The 24,156-nt window shown below is 33.2% G+C and overlaps 1 protein-coding gene across 10 annotated transcripts in view; it reads right to left on the bottom strand.

Annotated features, from left to right (window-relative positions):
* Positions 1-7,318: 7,318 nt before the first annotated feature.
* Seipin (lipid droplet biogenesis associated protein seipin) overlaps positions 7,319-24,156 on the bottom strand; it is an 81,210-nt gene continuing 64,372 nt past the window's right edge. For 8 of the 10 annotated variants that reach the window (XM_085816909.1, XM_085816914.1, XM_085816911.1 and 5 more), the window contains one exon: positions 10,416-11,697. In XM_085816909.1, coding sequence (XP_085673035.1) covers positions 11,495-11,697 — 203 coding nt within the window. In that variant the 3' untranslated portion in view covers positions 10,416-11,494. Of the gene's footprint in view, positions 11,698-24,156 lie in introns of all 10 variants that reach the window. The other 2 variants (XM_085816913.1, XM_085816910.1) reach the window with 2 other exon arrangements.

The following is a 24,156-nucleotide window of genomic DNA, read 5'->3' as shown; positions in this document are numbered from 1 at the left end:
ATTACTTTATAGAGCTGGACACACTGCACTCTGTGCGGTATTGCAGCAATACAGGAACAGTCAAGTCAGTCAGTCAGCAATGACATATGTGGCCGACAGCTGGGAAAAAGTGAGCAGTAAGACAATTCAGAACTGTTTTTCTTACTGTGACTAAGCACTTGGTTTTGAAGATGGATGCGGACATACTCATTGAAAGTCAAAATGATGACGGAAATGTGAAACTTCAACAGGTACAAAATTGCGAAGAATTTTTATTCATCGACAACGAGCTTCAATGCTACGATGAAAATGAAGATTACAACGCTGCAATCGTTGCAGCAAAATACACGACAGCATGACGAAGAAAGTGATGATGATGATGCCGGTTAATAAGTTGGTGCAAGAGACAATACAGGATGCGAGGAAATGCATTTAAACTTTGCGTCGGTAGTTTGTGACGGTTTCGTTCACGTGCAATCCGCCAGGAGAACGCGTCAGATCACATTAGATAAGTTCTTCAAATGTTGACTGGAACTTGGTAAGAACTTACTTTGTGCTTTGCATGCTGAGTATCGTGGAGATGAGAGTTCCGGCGCAGAAAGGTAATGTTCCATCAAGATAATACCATACGTGTCTGCATTCACCGGCTGGCCTCTGTACGGACTCGAAAGGGGTCTTTCACCATACCCACCATATAACCCCGACATCGCACCTTCGGACTTCCACCTTTTTTCACACTTGCAGCTACATTTTGCTGGTCCTATCTTCTATTCCGCACAGGACGTCCGAAATGAGGTTGACCTGTTTTTGGACTCGGGCAACCAAGTTTCCGGGCCGAAGGTTTTGAAAAATTACCAAAAAATTGGCAGAAAAGCATAGATTTTGGGTAGTCATTACTACTCGCACTAAAGGTACTGACTGCTTTTTTTTTTTTTTTTTTTTGCATATCTTTGTGAAGAACGTTCTTGCTTAAAATTTTCGTTACAACCATTAAATTTTGTAATTTATGAATTCCTTCCCACTTCTCATGTAATTATCAGCTGTACTTTATGAACCTGATACTCCTACAATTATTAGCTGTACTTTATAAATCTGATATGTAGAAACGCAATTTGATTTTATGCATTTCAGCATCAAGTCAAATCTGGAAACTAATCATTCATTATAACACTTTATGTAGTTTTCATTCAAAGCTGAACTCAGATAATGAGTCGCGGTTGAACTACCAGTAATCAGCGACTTTAGCGCTCGCCCGCTAGAATTTAGAGAGGAACTGAGTGCTAGAATTGGGTTAGGCTCTTTGAATATAGCAAAGCCACGAGGTAGTAGATAGCAGATGCCTTCGTGGAGGAAGTTTCTGAAGGCTTAGTTTAGCTTACTATGGCAAAGCACACTAGGATGCCTTCATGGTGGACTTAGTTAGAGAAACTAACACCCCATACACGTTACACACGGGGAAGATTATGGAAACGCCCATGTAGCCAGCTCGTTCGCCTTGATTCGAACCCAGGTCGGAACTACCAGCGTTCAGCGATTTAACCACTCGGCCGCGGGTGAGCCTAATTGCTGAAGGAAACGGGCTCGTATTCATGTTACACATGGGGAAAACAAACCATGCAGCCAGCTGGTTCGCCTGGGATCGAACCAAAGCCAGGTCGAACTTCCAGCAATCAATATTCTTAACCACTCGGCCACTGGTGGCGAGTAGCAGAAGTAGGAGTCACAGATATTGTAGTGAGCAGCAAAAACCTCTAATACTGGCCCTGGTTATTAGTAGGATTTATATATTGGTAATCATCCAAGCTAGAGCAAGGAAATTTCGGAGCATAATTGTGAAGTCAAATGAGACACTCCGATAAACGTGATATATATAAAGATGGAAAAATTTAAAAAAAAAGGAAACTTACTATGCAAATACATGTATTCATTAGTAAACATTTTATAAAATTTATTCTTAATTTAGCGTTTATGAATTCTCAGAGAATTATCTCAGCGGAGTATTTTTTTCTCCTCTGGTAATCCAATAAAATTGAGTAAATTTATGTGCTGTAATATCTTTGCCTGCTATGTAAATAGTTTTTTCGTTCAAAGTTACAAAAACTGAACGTACGTTACACTGAAATTACTTTGTCTAGAAAGTACGCCGCTTGGATAGAAACAGATGTGGGGTTTCATTTTTAGAAGACATGAGATCACTTTCTGTAAAAGTAATGTTATAAAATTTTGAATTTGAAATTATCGTACTTCGTTTCCAGTAGCGTAGAATGATAAAGATTTAGTGAGAATACAGCAAAGCATCTTTTTAGAATGCTATTTTATTTTTTTATGGTAGATCAAGGAGAAAGATAGGCTGCTAAATAAGGTAACAGCACCTTGCTCAGTTTCATATATAGCGAATCCGCTCTGAAATGAGGCACGAAGCGGTAAAGTAGCTGAACACTAGTAGTTTGGTCCGAGTTTCGAATCTCGCGAAGGGACTGGCTTCATGCGCGCTTTCATGGTTTTCCCAAGTGTAACGTGTATAGGAGCGAATTTCCCTTAGAAAGTCTTCCACGAAGGCATCCTTTCCCTTAGGCAGATAGATCGTACCGATGTTTATGTTATCAACAGTACTGGTTATTTTCAAAAATGGTCATCCTAGAAAGGTAATTGCCAAAAAGTATTCACTACGCTTATTTATACGTTATGCATGAATACACTCTTTTTAGTCAATCTAACATATATAAATTACTAATGCTTAAAACAAATTCAATTTTCAATACCCTGTTTCCTATTTGTTCCCCTTCAATGAAACAGATTCATACAGAGCAAATCCAAATGCATCTTTACAGGAAGATGATAAACCAGCTCAGTACGTAATTAGAGTTACATCCGGAAAAGAGTATATATACATATAAATACATACACATATATATATATACTGTATATCGTTTTTTCTGGATGTATATATAATATGTATTATTTTACTTTACTAAAATATAATATTCAATTTTGTAATTTAGGAATTTCTTCCCCCTTATCATGTATTATAAGCTTTATAAACCTGATACCCCTTCAATTATCAGCTGTATTTTATGAACCTGAAACATAGAAACGCAATTTGATTTTATGCATCGTTTGTGGCAATTTGATGTTATGCATTTCAGTATCAAGTGAAATCTTGAAATTGATTGTTCATTATAACACTTTATGTAGTTTTCATTCAAAGTGGAACTCAGATAATGTGCCGCAAATTATTTTCACACTAAGTTTTTTGTGAAAATAATACGTCCTGCTATTGTTTTTGTAATAAAATGCATGTTAGTAATTGATTTCTAATTTTCGTTGCATCTTGATATTGCTGCCAAAGATATTCGATCAAGAATAGTATCTTTTACTACGTTTACGTGTATAGATACATAGACTACTCCTCCGTGTACCAGAAAGATTTGAGAATGATTTATCAACTTTTGAATTAAAAAAATATAGCTAGGAGTGTTATACGATTTTATAATACAAGTAAAAAATATATATAAAGCTCTGCAAAGTACTTACACATACTTATGGAATATTATGGATGGATGAGTAAATGGAATATTATGAGCTTGCTATATATGTATACACATATCATCAAGTATAAAATCATTTATATATAATTTTTATGTCGCGATGAAATTACCGAAATGCTTAAAAATTTAATATTTTTAAAAATTGTTTTCTTTTGCAGAATAACGGCAAATTATAAAACACATTACACAACATTGAAAAGCATGATGAACAAATTTTACGAAAAGGAATTGCGACTCCGGCACGTATCTCACAGATATCTTTCATTCAACACAAAAGTGGAAAAGTTCTATTCCTGGTCAAGACATACCCTGCAGTATGAGTCACAGACGGGATGTGTTTAAGTGTTTTATGGCTTACTCACTTTAACTTTCCCGCCAAACGAGTACAGAAAAAGGGAAGCATTGTTGCCATTGTAACAAGGCTGTAGGTAGTCTTACAGATTTGACTCTTTGTCACTCAACGTTCGTAGCGCCATCTGTTATTAAAAATCGAAATGAGAAAGAGGTATTAAATCCTCTTAATTCTCAGCCACTTACAAGTCAAATACTCGGGCAATTGCAGAATTGTTTTGCTACCTGAGCTTGTAAGACAAACCTAATATCACTCGATTTAAACACTTCTTTAATCTTCCGAGAACATTTCTTCTTTAGCACATATTCCAAGAATATTAAGTGAAAACAATTATTGCAAAAGAAATTGAATATTCATTTGCACTACTGCTTGGTAGTTTACTAACGAGTTAACAAAACTTAAATTCTGCTTTTTGTGTCCAAGAATACAACAATATTTTAAATATTTACAAATAAAATATCAATCATTTGAAGATTGTTAAATACTAATTGTTTGTTGCGAAGTCTAACCCAGGCTGCATGGTTGGTTTTCGTGGTTTTCTAGGTTCTTTTTACAAAGATCCTCTATGAAAGCATCTTAATCAAATAACTCCCATGTTCTTTCTATGTTCAAATAACCAACTAACCTAGTTTATGCGCGATTTTTATGTGAAGTTACTAGAAAAAGCCGAACACTCATTAAAAAACATGTAACTTGCTAACCGGGAGAAACATGAAAGATATCGCGCCAATAACTGAATTGCTATTACGGCACCAATACGCTGTTTCTAAACTTAGATGGTCATTCCTTAATTAAACATAATTGATTTGTAACTTAGAACTAGAGCTGAAGGTAAGAATTGAAGTGCAAATAAATATCGTGCAATTTTGATTAATATAAAATTAGAAATATTTGCATAGAAAAGGACAACTTTTGAAATACCGTAATTTCCGTAAGAAACGCCGCGGCGTTTACGTGTTTAAAACTTAAATTTTCAGCGGGTGCGGCGTTTCTACCCATGCGGCGTTTAGGTGCACTAAAAATAAAATATTTCCTATGATGGTCATTGTACATAGTTTGGATGGCCTTGTCATTGTGCATAGACTGGTGCTGTTCCCACACAAAAGACCACTCAGTTGCTTTTTGCGAACGTTATTTTGTTTACATTCTTTCCCTTGAACGGACCTACATGCCTTATTCACCCTAAACGAGATCTCAGAACAATAACATTCTTCCCCCTTTCAAATCAACATTCTCATCAGTTTGAATAGTTTCTCTCCTCTGCCATTCGATGAATCTTCCAGGACCCATCCTCTCCCCACCCCTGCCTTTTCTGCAATTTTTTTCAAAGGCGGACACGACTCCACCTTCCTCGAAATAACGAACTCTGACATATTTCCCCTTCAGCATGAATGGATTTTTCTTGGCATTCTGCCAAATACAGATCCCATCAGTTTGGGTACAAGTACTTGTTGGATAGTTTATAATTAGGGAGCGGAAAATTTTTGAAAATGTCTCTAAACTGCACAGAAGCTATACATTTCTTACCTTTAATTTATTTTTGAGTTATGGTTTCATTTCATGCATTTTTCTTAACTGGTATGTCATATATCAGGACTTAGGTTGAGTTTTTGCATCTATACGGCCCACGACGATGTCACGCGCAATTTAATCTATTGCGGCGTTTCTGTGTAATTTTAATTTTTTCCCGCCATTTTTCTCGAGTGCGGCGTTTACGCTGATGCGGCCTTTCTTCCGGAAATTACGGTATTTACAATTACTTTATAAGAAGGATTTATTGATAACCATAATAATCACTTATTATATTATTGATGATTAGAATTCAGTTCTTAACAATTACATTCTAAATTAGAATTTTAAGGATATAATGAAAATGCAATACGCATAAAAATACATTTTAGGATAAAAAATGAGTAGATATTTTATATTTAAAAACTTCTTAAATTCATTTAATAAACATTGTACCTTCGTTGGTTATTAAGTCCAGAATGTTGAGTGTCGTTTATATAATTATTCTTACTTGTCCACATAACTTCCTGATCTACCAAGCCATTAAATAGCTGCAGATCATTTCTACATAACCACTGAACTTCCATTAATTCGGTCTCTAGAGGGTTGTATGTTTATATCAGAATTCGACTTTTATAAAAATTATTATTCTAAATCTTATGTTTCTATAAAAATAAACTGTGCTTTAAAAATATGGATGATAGCATCAGCCGCTCTTTTAGCAATTTCATAAGCAACAGCTTGTTTAGAAATAAATTGTGCAGTTAAAATGTCACCAAAATATTTTCATAAAATTCAAATAAACATCAAACGAAAGTTCTCTGTTTTAGCCAATTTGATTTAAACGAAGTTCAAGTAAAGTAACACACAATAACACGCCGAAGATAAAAATTTACTCTTACAAATATTAAAAAAAAAAAAAAAAAAAAGTGAGAAATAAAGAAATTAAAAAAAAGTTAAAAATTTGAATATCATCTATAATTTAAAAAAATAATTTTTCACATAGTATTAATAAATATTTATTATGCATCATTGACGGAAACAATTTCATATAATTGATTCTCCCTAAAATTTTATTTGAAATCTAAGGTTAAAAATAGCTGTGGCAATTCACTGTAACAAAATCCATAAACCACACTTGGCGTTATTATCGCTCAAAAAAAAAAAAAAAAAAAAAAAAGAGGCAAATTTTAAAACTTGAAAATATGTAAATTCGTGTATATCTTAGATAGAATATTTTGAATAAAAAACTCTAATTTTTTGGAGGTAGGCTTAGAAATACGTTTTATTTAAGGTGATGGTAAAAATTTTATAGGTTATAATTCAAAGATTTTTTAGAAAAATTTATAAAAATTATTTTAAAAATACAAATTTTAAAAATAAAACACAAAAAATGGCTGAATTTTATTCGAAATGAACCTAAATTTCGAAATGTGAAAGGAAAAATTAAAAAAGTTTAATAAAAAAGAGATATTAATAAATATATGCCAAATTCAATTAACATTGAGGAGCTAAAATTTTGAGAGCTAATTTTTTAAAAACTTACTCGTACCATTTTTACAAAACTTGGTAGTCTGGCATAATTTGAGTCGTAGAATCGAAATATGTGAAAATATTGGTATGTTATTTCAGAAAAAGTCCAATTTTCTGTCCAAGTAACTATGTTATAATAGTGCTATATATAAATCTAACATATATTCCTAAGTCGCACTTTCGAGACACAAAGCATGCAATTTGAATTTTGTCAATCGGCCCAGTAGATTTTGGTTGTGGAAACCTTGGGAAGTGGGAAGCAGAAATTGCACCTCCAACTCTCATCAACTGGCATTTGAGAAGAAACACTCATTTACGCCTGTAGAAGATTTTTTTATACAGTTTAAGAATTCTGAAGATAATGTCTGACAAGTAAAAGGATCAGGAGGCAGAAAAATTTAAATCAAACTCCTTTTATTGAATCACTGCATAATTAAATAATAAATAAGTCATGATCAATATAAGCTAAATGGATAAATGACAAACAGCTTTGATAGGTATATAGGGTACTCTGGTGCTGAAAAATCAGTCTTTTACTAATCTGAATTTTATAAGCTATGAAGACGAAGTTAATAAATGGCAGAATTTATTTGTTTTGTTGCCTGAAAATTTGAACATAATAATTGAATGATTTTATTAACTAATGAGTTTAATAAGCAGTGGGCACTGTACTTCATGATGTACAGCATGGGCTCCCAAAGAGGGATGCGAGGTAGCATTTTAGGGTTGTGAGTTAATATTTTTATTTTTTGTTTAAGATAAATTGAATAATTGCTTAAAAATTACATGCATGCTACTGACGTCTGTGCAAAACCTATTTCCTGCATTTATGTTGATAACAGATTTGTTACATATATTATTAATATCAGTGTGTGATGTGTATGTAAAGAAATTGTGGATCATTTGGTAATATTATCAGACATTTGACAAGTAATTTAAAGGCAAGGAACTGAAAACTTCAGAAATATGGATTATAACCTCATACTCTTTCAATTTGGATCATATGTTGGATAACAAAGAACTGATGGAAGATCTTTTAGAATTGCACACAGATTGTGGTTTTGAAATACAGTCTGAAAGCAATATTTTTCCAAAATATTCCTCTTTGAACTGATGAACATGTTCCCAAAACTTAGTAAAACTACTCATCCCATTTGCTACCTACTCATCCCATTTGCAAGGACATACTTTTATGCAAGTTCAGATTTAGTACCCATTTGTCAATCAAAACAAAATTTCAAAATTGTTTGGGTGCACAAGCAAATATGTGAATTGTTATTAACAACACAGAGGCTTGATTTGAAAAATTCTTATCCAATGAAAAGGAACAAAAAAGTAATTAATTTTTTTGAAGATTTATACAAAAGTTAATTTTTGTAATATTTTCCTCACGTCCACGTTTCATTTTTTATTATTCAAAATCTGATTATAAAACTTTTTTCTCAGAAACTCCCTTTAGGAGATACAAGAAGACAAATATTTATAAAATGGAGGAAAGTAAATTTAATATATTAATTAAAAATATTTTTTTAAATATTTCAAGCATGAAATGAGCAAAAATATTATAACATAAATATCATTATTCTTAAGTTTTTAAAAATAAATTAACTTTACAAAATTCAGATATCCGTTTAATGTTTCTACAATTTCTACTTACCAGATACAAGCATACCTCATTTTTATGCATTTTAAATATATTTCCCTTTTCCATAAATTGAAGGTTTGTGGAAATTTTGCCATTTAACTGATAGATGTCACATTTCCAACTATATTTGCCCACTTCATCTCTATATGCCATATTCATAATTCTTTTAATACTTTGAGTCATTTTTTATCATTATACAGAAAATAAGCCAAATGATAATTTTACTATGGCCTTTAACTTTTCTTTGACTATATTTATCATTTCAATCCTCAGAAGAGAGATAATACTGTCTAAATCATAACTTGCTCTTTTTATGAAAATATAGTATTTCTATAAAGCTCATATTGTAAACTGTAAATTCATGAAATAAATCAAACTCTTGCATTAAATCAATAGGAGGAAGCATTAATTATCATATATTGCAAGTGAAAAAAAAAGAATCATATGCCTCTTATTTTAAATTAAACCCATTAATTGCAAACAGAAAATCATACTAAACACTAAGATGACTAAAAACTACATTTCTTGCATTAAGTTAATTAGCCGAGAAGTGAATGAAAAGGAAATTTCCCAAAAGAAATCAAAATTATTACTGCAGCTCAAGCATAATCCATGAATAAGGTAATCATCATTTGTGCATTATATATCCTATAATATGTAAAGTGTGAACATAAACATTGTAAGTAGCAGGAAACCAAAATATTAATTTGCCTCATTTTATCATGATACTTATTTTACCATAGCAGCCTGAAGTTGAACACACAGCTTGAGGTATACTTGCATTCTAAATTTTAATTCTTTTTGAAAAGAAAAAAGAAAATAAATTTTTTAAATATTTGAAATTACTTAAACTATACAACTAGCAAATTGCTTCAGACTACATAAAAGTGTAAAAAATATGAAATTCTGAATCACCATGTTGCACTTTTATTGCTTTAGAGTATTTCATTCTTTGGCATAAACACATATACACATCTTTTGAAATAAGTAAAATTAATATATAATTTTTAAAAATACACTGATGCGTAAATCTGCCACATTACAGTAAGCATCTCAGCATATTTGGAAATAATATGGGAAAAACTCTTTGGTAAAACATTTAACTCATATTTGGTCTGGGGTTCCATCTAGGGCTTCTTTAAATGCTAACAATGAACTTCATAAACCTTTCTTGGACTGTATATTTAAAACAATAATAAATACAAAAATATACAGTATATTAAATAATCAACTTATATATAATTTTATAACTAAATAAAAAATCATATAAAATTATTATAACATAACTTTATGATATATTTTAAACTGATTTAATTTCTAACAGTGATTTTCCCTGAATATTTTTCTAGAAACAGACTGAAAGACAAAAACTAACTTTGGTTACAGAAAAATAATTGAATCTGGTCTGAACACATCTGTAATTAGTTGAACAATTATGATGTAGAGCTTTATAAGTCTTTTTTATGAGTTTGTCTTGGCCTTTCATTCTTAATATATATGTGTGTTTGTGCAATAAAAAGGCGTAGCAATACTGATGGCATAGAACAAAGATCCATGCTGAAGAGGAAATATGGCAGCCAAGTAGGATTAAATATTCAACTTTATTAATTGCACAGAATGTAAGAATGTTGAATCTGTAACGAACAGCAAACTTAGCAGCCAAAGAAGATTAAATTTCATTTTTATTTCAATTAACATTTGTGGCAATTCACTTGGTACTCTAATCATGACTATTTCCAGAATATTTACATTTTTGATACTATTGTAATAAAAACAGAGCAGAGAAGCAGCATCCTAGGGACATCAGAGGTGGAAGCAAAAGTGTGCAAGAGGCTCATCACAAGGTTTGATTTGATTGTTTATTAAGAGATAGGTTTCAGTTCTTGAAATTTTGAATTTAGGTTCCAAATTAGCTACATCATCAGCATTAGGCAAGCCATGTGATATAGATTGATCTAGAAAAGGTGCAGTCCAGAAAAGTTATTATGATTTCTAGAATACAGAGAGGAAATACCAAAATTAAAAATGAAGAATTAAGAGGCTATTACTAAATTAAATTATAAAGCTGATTTACATATTCTTTATCTTAACACACACATATATATTAAGGTGGAGATGTATATATTATAATAACCACTTATATGCATAATCATGACTAAATAAAAAGCTATATATGATCATTTATTGTCTTAAAACTATGTTATTCCCCAAATCAATTTTTGCTCAGAACTTCACTTGCTCTTCACTGAACACAGATTTAATTATTTTAACCAAACAATTATTATCACAAAATTCATGAAACTTCACACACTATAAAAATTTCAATATATTTCTATTTGTAAATAATATGTAAATGATAAATTCTTTGCTTTTTACCAAAAGGTAATTAAGAATAAAGAAAAATTGAATTAAACACTTAAAATTTTAAATTAAATATACAAAAATTAGCATTTACAAATCATTGAAAAAGAAGTGATATTACATTCAACCAGCATAGAGCAACAGGGGGGAAAAATTCTTATTATTTAAAACTAACAATGCACAAAATTATGCATTTATAACTAATGGGATTTATTTTTAGATGCAATGCAATTTCATAAACTGTGAATGTACAAGATAGATATAAAAATATAAAAATATTTTTATTTGAAAAGCATAAGATGTTCACAGTTACATCTTTAACTTTTCAAAAATGACAATTTTGTTAAAATTTTTTGTTTGTTTTACATTTAGAATTCAGTAAAATAAACTATTACTTTTAAATAACATACATCATTATAATATATATAATTATATAGCTCTTAAATATATACAATATTAGATATGTGCTAAATAAGAGTTCAAGATCTCACACATAATTCAAAGCAGTTCCAAAATGATCTGCATAGTACGCCAGAATTATAATTAAAATAATATATGGCATGAAAATCATGTTGGAACATTCTCCAATATTTTAGGCAACTTTCTTTTTCTTAGATCCGGAATATATTCTTTATCTGATGTGCTTTCTAGAACTGGTCTTCTGATTTCTGAAATTTCTTTTTCAATATTTTCATCACATTCTCTAATATCTTTTGAACTTGAAGGACTAGCTCCAGCGCTCATGGATAGATGTTGAATTTCTTCAAGAGCTTTGAAATGAGCAAAATTTTAATTATCTTTTTTAAATTAAATATTTCAAAGTACTTAAAATATTAAGGCAATGTTGACAGAGCCTGAATTATGTTATTTGGCTAAAGTACATGGTACTGACAAAACAATAAATTAAAAAATTTCTTTTATTTTATCTTTCTTTTCTATTGATAAAAAGTTTGTGCATAGCTTTTTCTGCATTCAATAAATACTTATAAATATTAAATTTCAATGCTAAAATATTTGCTATAGAAAATTCATTTTAAAAGTGATTCTAATAAATTATTAAAGTAAAAATTATCATTAATGGTCAAGTTAGGTTAACTGATTAAAACAAGGCACACAACAGTTATCTACCCAAGGAAAGATATGCTTCTGTGAAGTGCTTTATTAATGTGTGAAACTGGCTTTTTATTAATGTAGGGAATGAGTGATTTATGTTAACTTCTAAGGTAAGTATAAAAAAGTAATCTAAATGATATGCATATAATAGAAAGTTAAATCAGTCACTCTTAATGGGAAGTAGGGCATAATTTATTAACCAGATGATAGATTATTGGAAAAGTTAAACACCGAGAATCAGCATAATGTCTGTAAATTTTGCAGGAGTAGTTAGGATGATTTAAATACAGAACCATCGAAACTAGTCTTGCAAAATTTACAGGCATTAAAAGCTGATTCTTGTTGTTTAAGTTCTCCAATAATTGTTATTCAACATTTTATTTTAACCCACATGATAGGTATTTAAAATGTAATTTTTTTAGGAAACTGCAGTTTCTTTTATTAACAATTTTGAAAAGGAGAAAAAATTTAACTGAACTAAAAATTACGTTTTTCATTTTTTGACATTTTATTTCATTAATAAATTTATAAGAGAATTTAATTAATATATATTAAAATGCATTTACGAATGGAGAAATTCTTCATAATCCATACTCTCCACAGGCTCACACATAAATTAATTGCTCATAAATAAAATACACATAAAGCATTCATTTTAATTACTCTAGATAACTAACAAAGTTTATGTGTGTCTGCATTAGAAATCAATTAAGCTTCACAGTATAACTAACCAATGAGAAACAGAAGACATTTTCCAGAAGAGTTCTAAAATATGCAACAAATGCTTATCCCAATAAGCCTCATTATTGATTTTTAGTATACATAAACTGAGTCATTGGGTCCCAAGGATGTCTAATAACTTTCATCAGGTTACTTACTACAAGAAATTTTTTCGAATAATCTGATATGATATTTTTATGACAAATTTTTAAATACTAATACTAATTCTAAAATTTTCAGTTGGGAATTGAAAGTCATTTTGACACTATATACAGGATGCATAGGAAAGTCCCTTTAACCTGAAAATTCTTGCGAATGGAGAGAGCTACAGCTATGCAGGTGAGGTAACGGTATAGTAAAGCAAAATTGCCCTAATGCAAATGACATCAGTGCCCCTAGAGGCAAAATTTGGAAGACACGCATTGCAAATCGAAAATAAAAAGAGATAGAACAAAATTTCCAGTTAGAAAGTTTTAGAGCATCAGTTAATTATTACAAAACCACATTTGGTTCGAACAAGATAAATTGTCGCCTGTATACCCAAAGATGTTTACAACTGATGCACGACTATTCAACTCTGCATATTCACATTTTGGAACTGTAGCAGTGTGCAATTGAAGATTGTGATGTTATATTGTACTGTAACGTCTGTAAAATTTTAATTTCCAATGCATTTAAAGTTTTAGTTTAAAAGGTATTGGCTCTCGCTTCATACAAACAGCATAATCTCAAATCTCATTATAATCTTAATGGCAGACAATAACTTGCTATCACTGTGTGACAGTTTGCTTTTGTGTTCCCCCCCCTTGTGTATGTCTATGTGATTTTATAAAACTGTATTGATGTAAGTATGTATTTTTTGCAATGAAAAGGTGTGTATTTCTTAATACCTACGGCTATTCCTTTCAAATGTTTACAGAAAACAGAGGGTATTGATTGCAGACATCTTTGGGTATACAGGCAACAGTTTATCTTATCCGTGTGAACCAAATGTTGTTCTGTATTAATTAATTGATGCTCTAAAACTTTCTAATTGCAAATTTTGCTCTATCTCTTTTCGTTTTTGATTTGCAATGCCTATCTTCCAAATTTTGCCACTAAGGACTCTGCTCTCATTTGCATTAGGTCAGGCGTAGTCGCTTTAATATACAGTTACCTCACTTGTATAGCTGTAGCTCCCATTGCTCACAAATATTTTCAGGTTGTAGGGTTTATATTTACTTTAACTAACATTTATTTTAAGTTTAAACTATCTTTCCTGTCAATCCTTACTTTCCCCTGGAACTGCCAATGCCAGAATATGTAAATTTGAGTAGAACACGCAAGCATTCAAATTATCAGCGGAAGTAGTATGATTTAAATAGAAGGAAACGAGTTCGGTGAGAGAGTTATTCTTACTTCGCGAGCGCGGAGGTAGAAATCGAGAATTAAAGAACCCCGCGCTGCAGCCTATGTGCTTGGCGGGAAGTAGTTGCAATTGTTCCAGTGAGCTTCGAGTCTGCTGAATTAGCTGCGGTATTTGTAAAACGCAGTGAGTTAGTTATTTTAGAGAGCCTCGTAGTTAGAATCTTGTCTTTATTTTCTTTTCAGGTTATTATTTTTATTTTGACTGCCTAGTTGGCACAGTTTGTAAGCGTCAAGAGGACGCAATTGTAATTTAGTACATTGAATAAAAAGGGACTTAAACCCTTTATAAGACTCTGTGGTTTATACAAGCTTACACAGTCACCTCTAGGTTGCGTGCTAATTAGAGGCGCGCAACGTTATATTGGCGCCCGAACACTTATCGAACTGAAATGGCCGAAAATTGGATGGAAGCTGCTGGACAACACCAAGAAATGACAACTCAGTTAGAAGGATTTGGATACCTGGTCCAGACTTTGAGAGCATCAATCAAGCCAAACGTCTATTTCGACGGAAAAAATTCGGTGTCCGTATTTTTAGAAGGTATAGAAAACCACTTTCAGCTCTATCCTGTGCCTGAAAGACAAAAAGTTGCTATTGCCACATCAGCACTAAGAGGACAGGCCGTGCTATGGTGGAAAAATATAGGAAAATTTCTACTAGGTGAATTTGGAAGCCTGACGTATACATTTGAAAATTTCAAAAAATCGTTAGTAAAGGCCTTCCCCATAGTGAAAGATCGCGCACGGCTGGAAGCCGAGCTATATAGTTTCTATCAACGGGATACAGCACAATTGACGGACTTTATTTTACGAAAAATCAAGCTAACGGATATGCTGTATGGCAAGAAACCCGATGCGGAGATTATTGAAATAATATTACCAAGATTGTTACCCGCTGTCCAAGACTACTTTGAAATTAGAAACCCAACCACATTGCAGGAACTTTTCGAATTGGCGGTGAAGTTTCAAAATCGCAGAATCGCGGAAAGAGCGAGAGGGGAAACATGTTCTCAAAGTACCAGAAGGAAGGAGGAAACAAGAAATGGAAATCGCTCATATGGGGGAAAGAACTATCAAGCTAACGCATCGAAACTTGAAGGGCAAGGCCCAAAAAGAAAATTTGAAAATAAGCATCCGCGTACCCAGAAGACACAGATTGAAAAGAAAGCTTTAAACGACTAGAGGGGCCTGTGAAAGGGAGGGTCCAGACCCCGGAAGTTTTAGAAAAACCCTCAAATAGACATCTAAATACAGTCATTGTAAAAAACTCACAGCTACCAATTATACAAGTCCTGGTTGGCGATGTACCAGTAGAAGCTCTCATCGATACAGGGGCAGAAGGAAATTTTATGAGTGAAAAGTTCTTCAAAAAGAATTTTTTTAGGATACGACTTTTTAAAACCAGAAATACGGAAATTATAGCGGCGCAAGGAAAAACATGTCACTGCATCGGGAAAGTATCATTGAACTTACAGATAAAAGAGGAAAATCTGAAAGTATTAATTTTTGTGGTGAAACACCTCCAACACTCTCTTATTTTAGGTATGGACTTTTTAAGGGCCGCGAGGGCCAAATTAAATTTTCAGGATAGTTCCGTGGTGCTGGAGATAGACCAGAGGGTGGTGGAACCTGCGGAGACACCTGAATTGGACCTTAGCCATTTGAATGACCAGGAAAGTAAAGCAATACAGCAAGTGGTGAGTAATTTTTCTCATTTGTTTTCAGAAAAACCGGGAAACTCTCAGATCGTGACTCACAAGATTCAATTAAATGCCAAAAAACCTTGTAGGACTAAACCTTGCCGCTATGACAAACAAAAAGACTTAATCATCGAAGAACATATTCAGGAGATGTTAAAGAATAAAATAATAACGCCCATAAATAGTGAGTACGCGAGTCCAGTAGTACTATGTAGGAAAAAGAACGAGTTTCCTCCTTCGGATAAAAGGGCTTGGAGGTTTGCTATTGATTATAGAAAACTAAATAGCATAACTAAATTCCCAGTTTACCCTTTGCCGGTTATAGACGAGATCATTAGACAGATCAAATCAACAAGATATATGTCTACTTTGGACTTAACGTCTGGCTACTATCAAATAGCTATGAGACCCGACGATATACATAAAACCGCGTTTATAACAAAATCGGGCACTTATGCATTTTTACGCATGCCTTTTGGGTTGTGTGGGGCCCCATCAACATTCCAGAGAGCTATGGACATTGTTCTAAAGCCTGTCCTAGGAAAATCAACTTTAATTTATCTAGATGATATAATTATAACGAGTAGTACGTTGGAACAACACGTTAATGACCTCGAACAAGTTTTTAAATTATTAAAAGAGGCCGGTCTTACAATTAACGCCTCAAAATGCAAGTTCGCAACTAAAGAACTTAAATATCTCGGTTATAAAATTTCGCAAAAGGATATAGAAACGCAAGATTCAAAATAAAAGCCATCAAGAATTTCCCACCGCCCAACACCGCCAAGAAACTTTCGTCTTTCCTTGGGTTATGTTCTTACTATCGGTCTTTCATAAAAGATTTCGCTAATATTGTTGAACCACTCTTAGTAATCAAAAGAAAGAGAGGTAAATTTACGTTGACAGCGGAAGCAAATACAGCATTTGAAAGATTAAAAGAAGCGCTCATCAATGCCCCTGTTTTAAAATTCCCGGAGGGGGACGAAAACCTGGAAATTGCAGCAGATGCGTCAGACTATGCGGTGGGCGCGGTTCTTATGCAAATTAGCCATCCTCTGGCATTTTTTAGTAAAACGTTGAATCAGACACAAAGGAATTATACAGCTACAGAGAGAGAAACATTAGCCGTATTAATGGCTGTACACAAATTTCGAGTTTATTTCGGCAAATTGCCAGTAACAGTCTTTTCGGATCATGCGGCGGTTGGTAGACTTTACTCGGGAAAAAACCTAACGCCCAGGTTAATAAGATGGGCTTTAAAACTCCAAGAATATAATATCACAATAAAATATAAACCGGGTAAGGAAAACAATGTAGCTGACGCACTTTCTCGTATAAAACTGGACGATGAAGGTAATGAACTTAAATGCGCTGTGTTGACTTCAAAAATTTTAGATTCTAGAGATACGGTTATTACTGAACTGAAAGCTGATCCTGAATTTGGAAATATCTATGCTTATTTGAAAGACCCCGAAAGCTTTGAGCATACAGATATCGATGCGATAAGAAATAGAGCAAAAAACTATGAAATAATAGATAATTTATTATTCTATACGAAAACAACGAACGAAAATCTTGAGTATAAGCCAGTCATTCCAGCCTCGCTTCGATTAAGCATTTTGAAGGAGTTGCACGAAAAAAAAACAGCGGGCCACCTCGGGGTCAGAAAGACTTTAAAAAGGGTACGCGAGGCGGTATATTTCCCGCAATTATACAAAATAGTAACGGCGTATGTCAGGTCCTGCAATCAATGTCAGTTAATAAATGATATTAATTACAGCCCGGCCGGGTACTTAAATAGCATTCACGCTACATTTCCGAATGAAATTTTAGGCATAGATCTCCTTGGTCCCTTTCCCCAGAGCGAGTTAAATAAAAATCGTTTTCTTTTAGTAATAGGAGATCATTTTTCAAAATGGATAGAAATTGTTCCACTTAAACGCGCGTCAGCCAAAACAGTCGCAGATGCATTCTTACACAGATACATTTTAAAATACGGTGCACCGATAAAAGTCATTAGCGATAACGGAAAACAATTCATTAGTCAAATATTTGAAAACATATGCAATGGACTTGATATACGCCATATCAAAATGGTTCCGTATAGACCACAGGCTAACATAGCAGAAATAGTTAATAAAAACATTGTAAAAATAATTCGCAGTTACGTTAGCACACATCACAAGCGCTGGGATGGCTACATAAATGAATTAGCTTATGCTTTAAGAACGGCACATCATGATACTACGGGAAAAACTCCAGCAGAATTATTTTTAGGCAGAAAGTTAATTACGCCTTTAGATAAATTATTCTTTGTGCAACAAAGAGAGCAGGAATTTAGACAAAAGGACGTGCAAAAGCTAATTGATCAGGCGCTTAAAACCTCGGATACGGCAAGAAATAGACAGAAAATTTATTATGATAAAAAACACCGTGAAGCAGATTTTAAAGTTGGGGATAAAGTATTGAAACGGAAATTTTCTTTATCAAGTGCCCCAGACAATTTTATGGCAAAGCTAGCTCCAAAGTTTGAAGGCCCCTATGTAATTCAGGAAATCAAAGGAGTAGTCTTATATCTTAAAAACGAGAGAGGGGAAATCTGTAAAGCAAGTCCCGACCAGGTGAAAAAATACTATAATCCAAATGATTTTGAAATCCTTAAAAGTTTCTTGCAGGACTCAAGTCTAAATGAAATAGAAGGGCCAGAGACTGCAACAACTATTCCACCACCCAAGAAACGGAGAACTGAAGAGAGACCTAGCACTTCTACAACCCGGACGTCGGTATCAAAAAGAAAAAATGAGTTTCAAACTCCGGCGTTTAAGAAAAACAAAAATACAGATGAACCGGGTAAAGAAACCGTGGTAAAGACGAAAACACCACCTACAAAAGATGGCAGGAGAAATTACACATCAAGGAGAACGCGCACATGGCCACAGAGTCAGGTGCCAGCAAGGCCGCCGTTCCGGAAACTGAAACGCCAACAGGAGGCACAGAAGTACGAGGAACAGAAGAAATTCAAGGACTCCAGACCGGAGGACATCAAGACCAGCCGTCCCAGGCAGAAACGCAAAGGCCAACAACCAGACGATTACTCCGTCAAGAGGCCAGCATGTAGAGGACGCAAAAGAAAGATCAACGGGGACGACACGCGGAGATCAACAAGGAGAAGATTGACATCCATGACACCTCTAACTTGGGATCAATTTTGTCAAAAACGGATGACGAAGTTTCAAGCATCGAAAACTCAAAGATAAGTTAAAACCTTCTATAAATTTTTTTTTTCTCTTTTGTTCCAAAATGTTATGCATAAGTACAAAGTTCTATGTTTTGACGAAAGTCAATATGTCTCGGTTGAGACTTAGTTTTGTTTTACTTTATTTAGCTAAGGCAAAAGTATTATTTTCTTTAAGTGTAAAAGCTAGAAACAAGCATTTTCTGTTGGTCGAAAGACTAATTCTGTTATGTTAAAGCCAAAATTTGGCCGGAGATAAAAATAACTTCGTATTCTTGTACTAATAAGAATTTTAGTTCCAGTACCGCCAGCTTGGCGAAGAATGAGTAAAGTAAAAATTTATTTTCTCTTATTCATTTTATGGTAAATTGTAAAAAGCATATGTATTAAACTTTTGTAAATGTATGTAAATACTTGCATGTTATGTAAAAGTAGAATTTAGTCTAGAAGCATAAAATTGTAGATGCTAAAAGTGAATGCTTAAAAGCAATGAAGTCAAAATTTAAGTAGTAAATTGTAGATAAAGTCATGCTTTAGAGCGAAAGCCTGCATGTTTAAAGATGAATGAGGGGGAAGTTAGAATGAATGTGTTTTGTAGGGTTCTCCACCTACATTTGAATTTTTAAGAATATTAAAGTAGCTCATTGAGTTGTAGAATGTCGAGTAAGGTGTGTCTATTTGGTTGTTGAATTCTAACAAATCATGGTGGTTAGGGGAAGTGTTGTAAGACTAAAACACGAATATTCCCGTTTGACACCACACACGGTGGAGAGCCAGGGTAAAGTTAAATTAATGCTTGAAAAATTGAATGAATGTGAAGTAAGCAATAACTAAGAAAAACGAAACGTTAAAAACAAAAATTTATTGTGTCAAGAAAGTGTAAATTATAATGTATGTAGAAAGATACTGATACTTATTCCTTCCAGATGCTGGAAAGAAAGACCAAGATTGATTGATGAAGTCCAGGAAAAGTTGCTGTAAGAAGAAAGCTTTGTAACGACTAACAGAATTTTAATTGTTACATAAGATTTTTTTTGTGTAAACGAGGCTTTCGCCAGTTAGTTCAGAATTAGATAAACTTACAACAGGTCGTTTGTAGGACCTGCTTCCAAGTTTTCCAAATTCTGGCAGCGGCAAATGTAGGGTTTATATTTACTTTAACTAACATTTATTTTAAGTTTAAACTATCTTTCCTGTCAATCCTTACTTTCCCCTGGAACTGCCAATGCCAGAATATGTAAATTTGAGTAGAACGTGCAAGCATTCAAATTATCAGCGGAAGTAGTATGATTTAAATAGAAGGAAACGAGTTCGGTGAGAGAGTTATTCTTACTTCGCGAGCGCGGAGGTAGAAATCGAGAATTAAAGAACCCCGCGCTGCAGCCTATGTGCTTGGCGGGAAGTAGTTGCAATTGTTCCAGTGAGCTTCGAGTCTGCTGAATTAGCTGCGGTATTTGTAAAACGCGGTGAGTTAGTTATTTTAGAGAGCCTCGTAGTTAGAATCTTGTCTTTATTTTCTTTTCAGGTTATTATTTTTATTTTGACTGCCTAGTTGGCACAGTTTGTAAGCGTCAAGAGGACGCAATTGTAATTTAGTACATTGAATAAAAAGGGACTTAAACCCTTTATAAGACTCTGTGGTTTATACAAGCTTACACAGTCACCTCTAGGTTGCGTGCTAATTAGAGGCGCGCAACGTTATAAGGTTAAAGAGATTTTCCTATGCACCCTGTATATACATTTATATATATATATATATAACATAAGAAATTTAGAGCCAATTTTTCACTTGCAAAAATAATAGGCATGATTATAGTATGTTTTTTTTATAAGAATTCTTTTGTAATTATATAAATTGGGTCATATAAAAAGTTTCTGCGCTTTTCTGGTACATCTTTGAACAAAAATTTTCTTTACTGAAAATCAATTTTAATCAAGTATATATTAACGATTATTATCTATGATCTTTTGACATTTTTCGGGTAGCTTCATAATTCCATCAGTGTAGAACTTTTGTAGTTTATCGTTGAAAAATTTGGGCGAGTGATTTTCAGCGGCTCTTCGGACGGCCAATTTTTTTACTATCAAGAGAGTTTTGCAGAGACTGAAGAAGATGGTAGTCAGACGGTGAAAGGTTTAGGCTATATGGTGGATGCATCAAAACTTCCCAACCAAGATCCATCAATTTGTTCCAAGTCATCAAAGATGAGTATGGCCATGCATTGTCATGATGGAACACAACTCCCTATCTTTTGGCCAATTCTGGTCGTTCCTTCTGTATTGCTTCATTCAGATGGTCAAGTTGTGCACACTACAGGGCCGAATTGATGGTTTCGTTAGGTTGCAATTTATGTGGCACCCAAACATTGAGCTTCTTTTTGTAACCTGCTCTTTACAAATTATTCCAAACTATGATATGGTTGATGTTTAGTGCCTCTGCTATTTCCTGACAGCTTGAGTACAGGTCTTGCTCTACTAGTTACAAAATTTCATCGACTTTTTCAGTGACTGGCCGACCAGAGCGAGGTGCATCTTTGATATTGAAATTTCCGGAACAGAATTGCAAACCACTCCTGGGTCCTTCATTCACTCACAGCATTCTCACCATACACTTCACAAATTTTTCGGCATGTTTTTGCAGCCTTTTACCAGTTTTACAGCAAAAAAGCATCACATAACGTATTTCTTCAGATATTTCACTCATTTTCAAATCAATATAACTTTTTACACAGGCAAAGAATTAGAAAACTATTTTTACATACAATGGAAGCTAAAGGTCACCTTTTAAGCACATGTTCGTTTAAGACAATCGGGTGAGTGTTGCCAGATATATAGGCATCAACACCATCTAGTGGCAAAAAAATGCAGAGACTTTTTATATTACCCAATATATAGTAATAAAATCATTCACTTTAATACCATTGTGGCAAACAGAATGAATTCACCTTCTATGAGGAAAGCATGTACAGATGCATAATGTCTATATTTTCTTTTATGTTTTTAAAAACAGTTGCACTTAAAAATTGTAATAAAAGAAAGACAAGAAAAATAAATGTTGGTGTTTTAAAAGTGTCATCCGGTTTATGGATCTGGTAAATTTTCTTAAGCAACATAACTGCAATCCCTTTATCAGGATGAATGTCAAAGAGTGACATCAAATTCAACACTTGATTATTTGGATAATTTAAGTAAGTAAGTGAAATGTTCCTCTGCATAAACATGGAGGATTTGGAGATTACAGAAGTATCTGTAAGTACACATTCAGGTGAGGATTTATCAAGTGTCAGGACTTCTACATTTTTTCACTGGATATTTATTTGGTAGCATAGTCTGGCTTAATTAACAATTGAAGACATTACACTGTCTACCACAGGACTACCTCAATTTTAGTATTAAAAAATTAAGCCTAAAATAAAATATGCGATTATATTTTGAAGAGACATAAGGAATAAATACATGAAAGTCTTCCTATTAGATAATTATGATTAAATTTTTTATGTATAATACCTGAATTACAAGCTTTTATTTACACTTAAAACACTTACAAAAAGGAAATGCATTCATAATATTACAGTTAAAAAATGAGAAAATTCTCTAGAATTTGAAAGGTAGGTTTAGGTTATGGAAATATGTCAAAGCAGGATACAGCTATCTCTTAAATGGAGGGACACCTTCATGGAAGGCTCTTTAACCCTTTCTGGATAGGTTAGAGGTCCCATCTAAACATTTCTTACAAATGTCTCTCACAGCCGCTTGTCCCACCCATTCATCATTGGAGATTTAATTTAGGGGACGGACAATGTGTACCTGCATTTTAAGCTGGCACCTCTTTAAGATCACTAGATGGCACCCTATGTCCATTACTTTTGAAATGAACAGAGTTTTAGGATCCTGAGCCAATCAAAATTAAGGTATTTTACTCATCAGCTGGTGTATGGAAGGTGGGGAATTATAACGTAAACAGTGCTTGCTTCTTTAACTCACCACATGAAACTATAAACGTTTGTGTTTCTGATACATCTCCGAATTCTGTTTTTATTCTTTTTTTCCTCTACTATGTAAAGTCTTTTAGGGTTACTATGTGGGGTTCTATTACATTTTGCCTTGCCTTCAGACATATTTCAGGTATTTCCCTTTTTTATTTAGGGAAGCACTGATTTTAGTTTATTATGGCATGAAGGCGTTATTTATCAGAGGAAGAATATACTTCCATGGTAAATTAGCCATGAGAGTATGATTCATTTTCTAAAGAGTTAGAAAGTGATATTTTTAGTGATTCTGATACAGACATTTTGTCACAGACACAGCTCACTGAGTGCCTGCCTTCAACTTCTCATGAAAGTTTGACTAAAGATACTTCATCCTGTACTCTAACACTTGAGGAATTGCATCCTCATACATTTATTGGAACATGGGAAACAAATTCTATAGTGAACACTAGAAAAGAAATTGATTTCTTTAATATTTTTTTTTTGATGATGATCTACTAAATTTAACTGTTGAAAAACAAAGAATTTTGCTCAAAACGTAGAAAGAAATGCTTCACCAATTTCTAAGTCAGGCATATTTTCAAATATAAGTACTGAGAATCTAAAAGTGTTTTTTGCAATAATAACACTGATGGGCATTATCAAGGAGCCTAATTTGAAAATATATTTAATTATAAATGAAATATTCACAACTCCATTTTTCAACAAAGTTACGCTTAGAGCTATGTTCCTTAATATTCTAACTTTTTTGCTTTTCACCTCAGATAAGAGTGCTAAAAAGTTACGAAACCCAGCAGGACTAACCATAGAAAATTAAAGAAATAAATTTAAAAGAAACTACAACTACATACCCAAGAAAAATATTTGCATCGATGAATCTCTTTTTGCTCGAAAAGGAAATCTTGGCTTTCGTCAGTATGTTTGATCCAAAAGATCATGCCACAGGATAAAAATATATAAGTTATACAAATAGGTTACCAGTTACGTATGGAATTTTTTAAGTTACAGCACGAAGGACACATAAATGTTAAGCAGCGTTGGGTCTTATAAATAAACAGTAGTGAAA

Source organism: Stegodyphus dumicola, chromosome 5, assembly GCF_044657685.1.
Source record: "Stegodyphus dumicola isolate Sdum_Otavi_A_Nest chromosome 5, ASM4465768v1".
NCBI lineage: Eukaryota > Metazoa > Arthropoda > Arachnida > Araneae > Eresidae > Stegodyphus > Stegodyphus dumicola.
The sequence above is the reverse complement of the archived record's forward strand: the minus strand, read 5'-3'. Positions and strand labels throughout refer to the sequence as shown.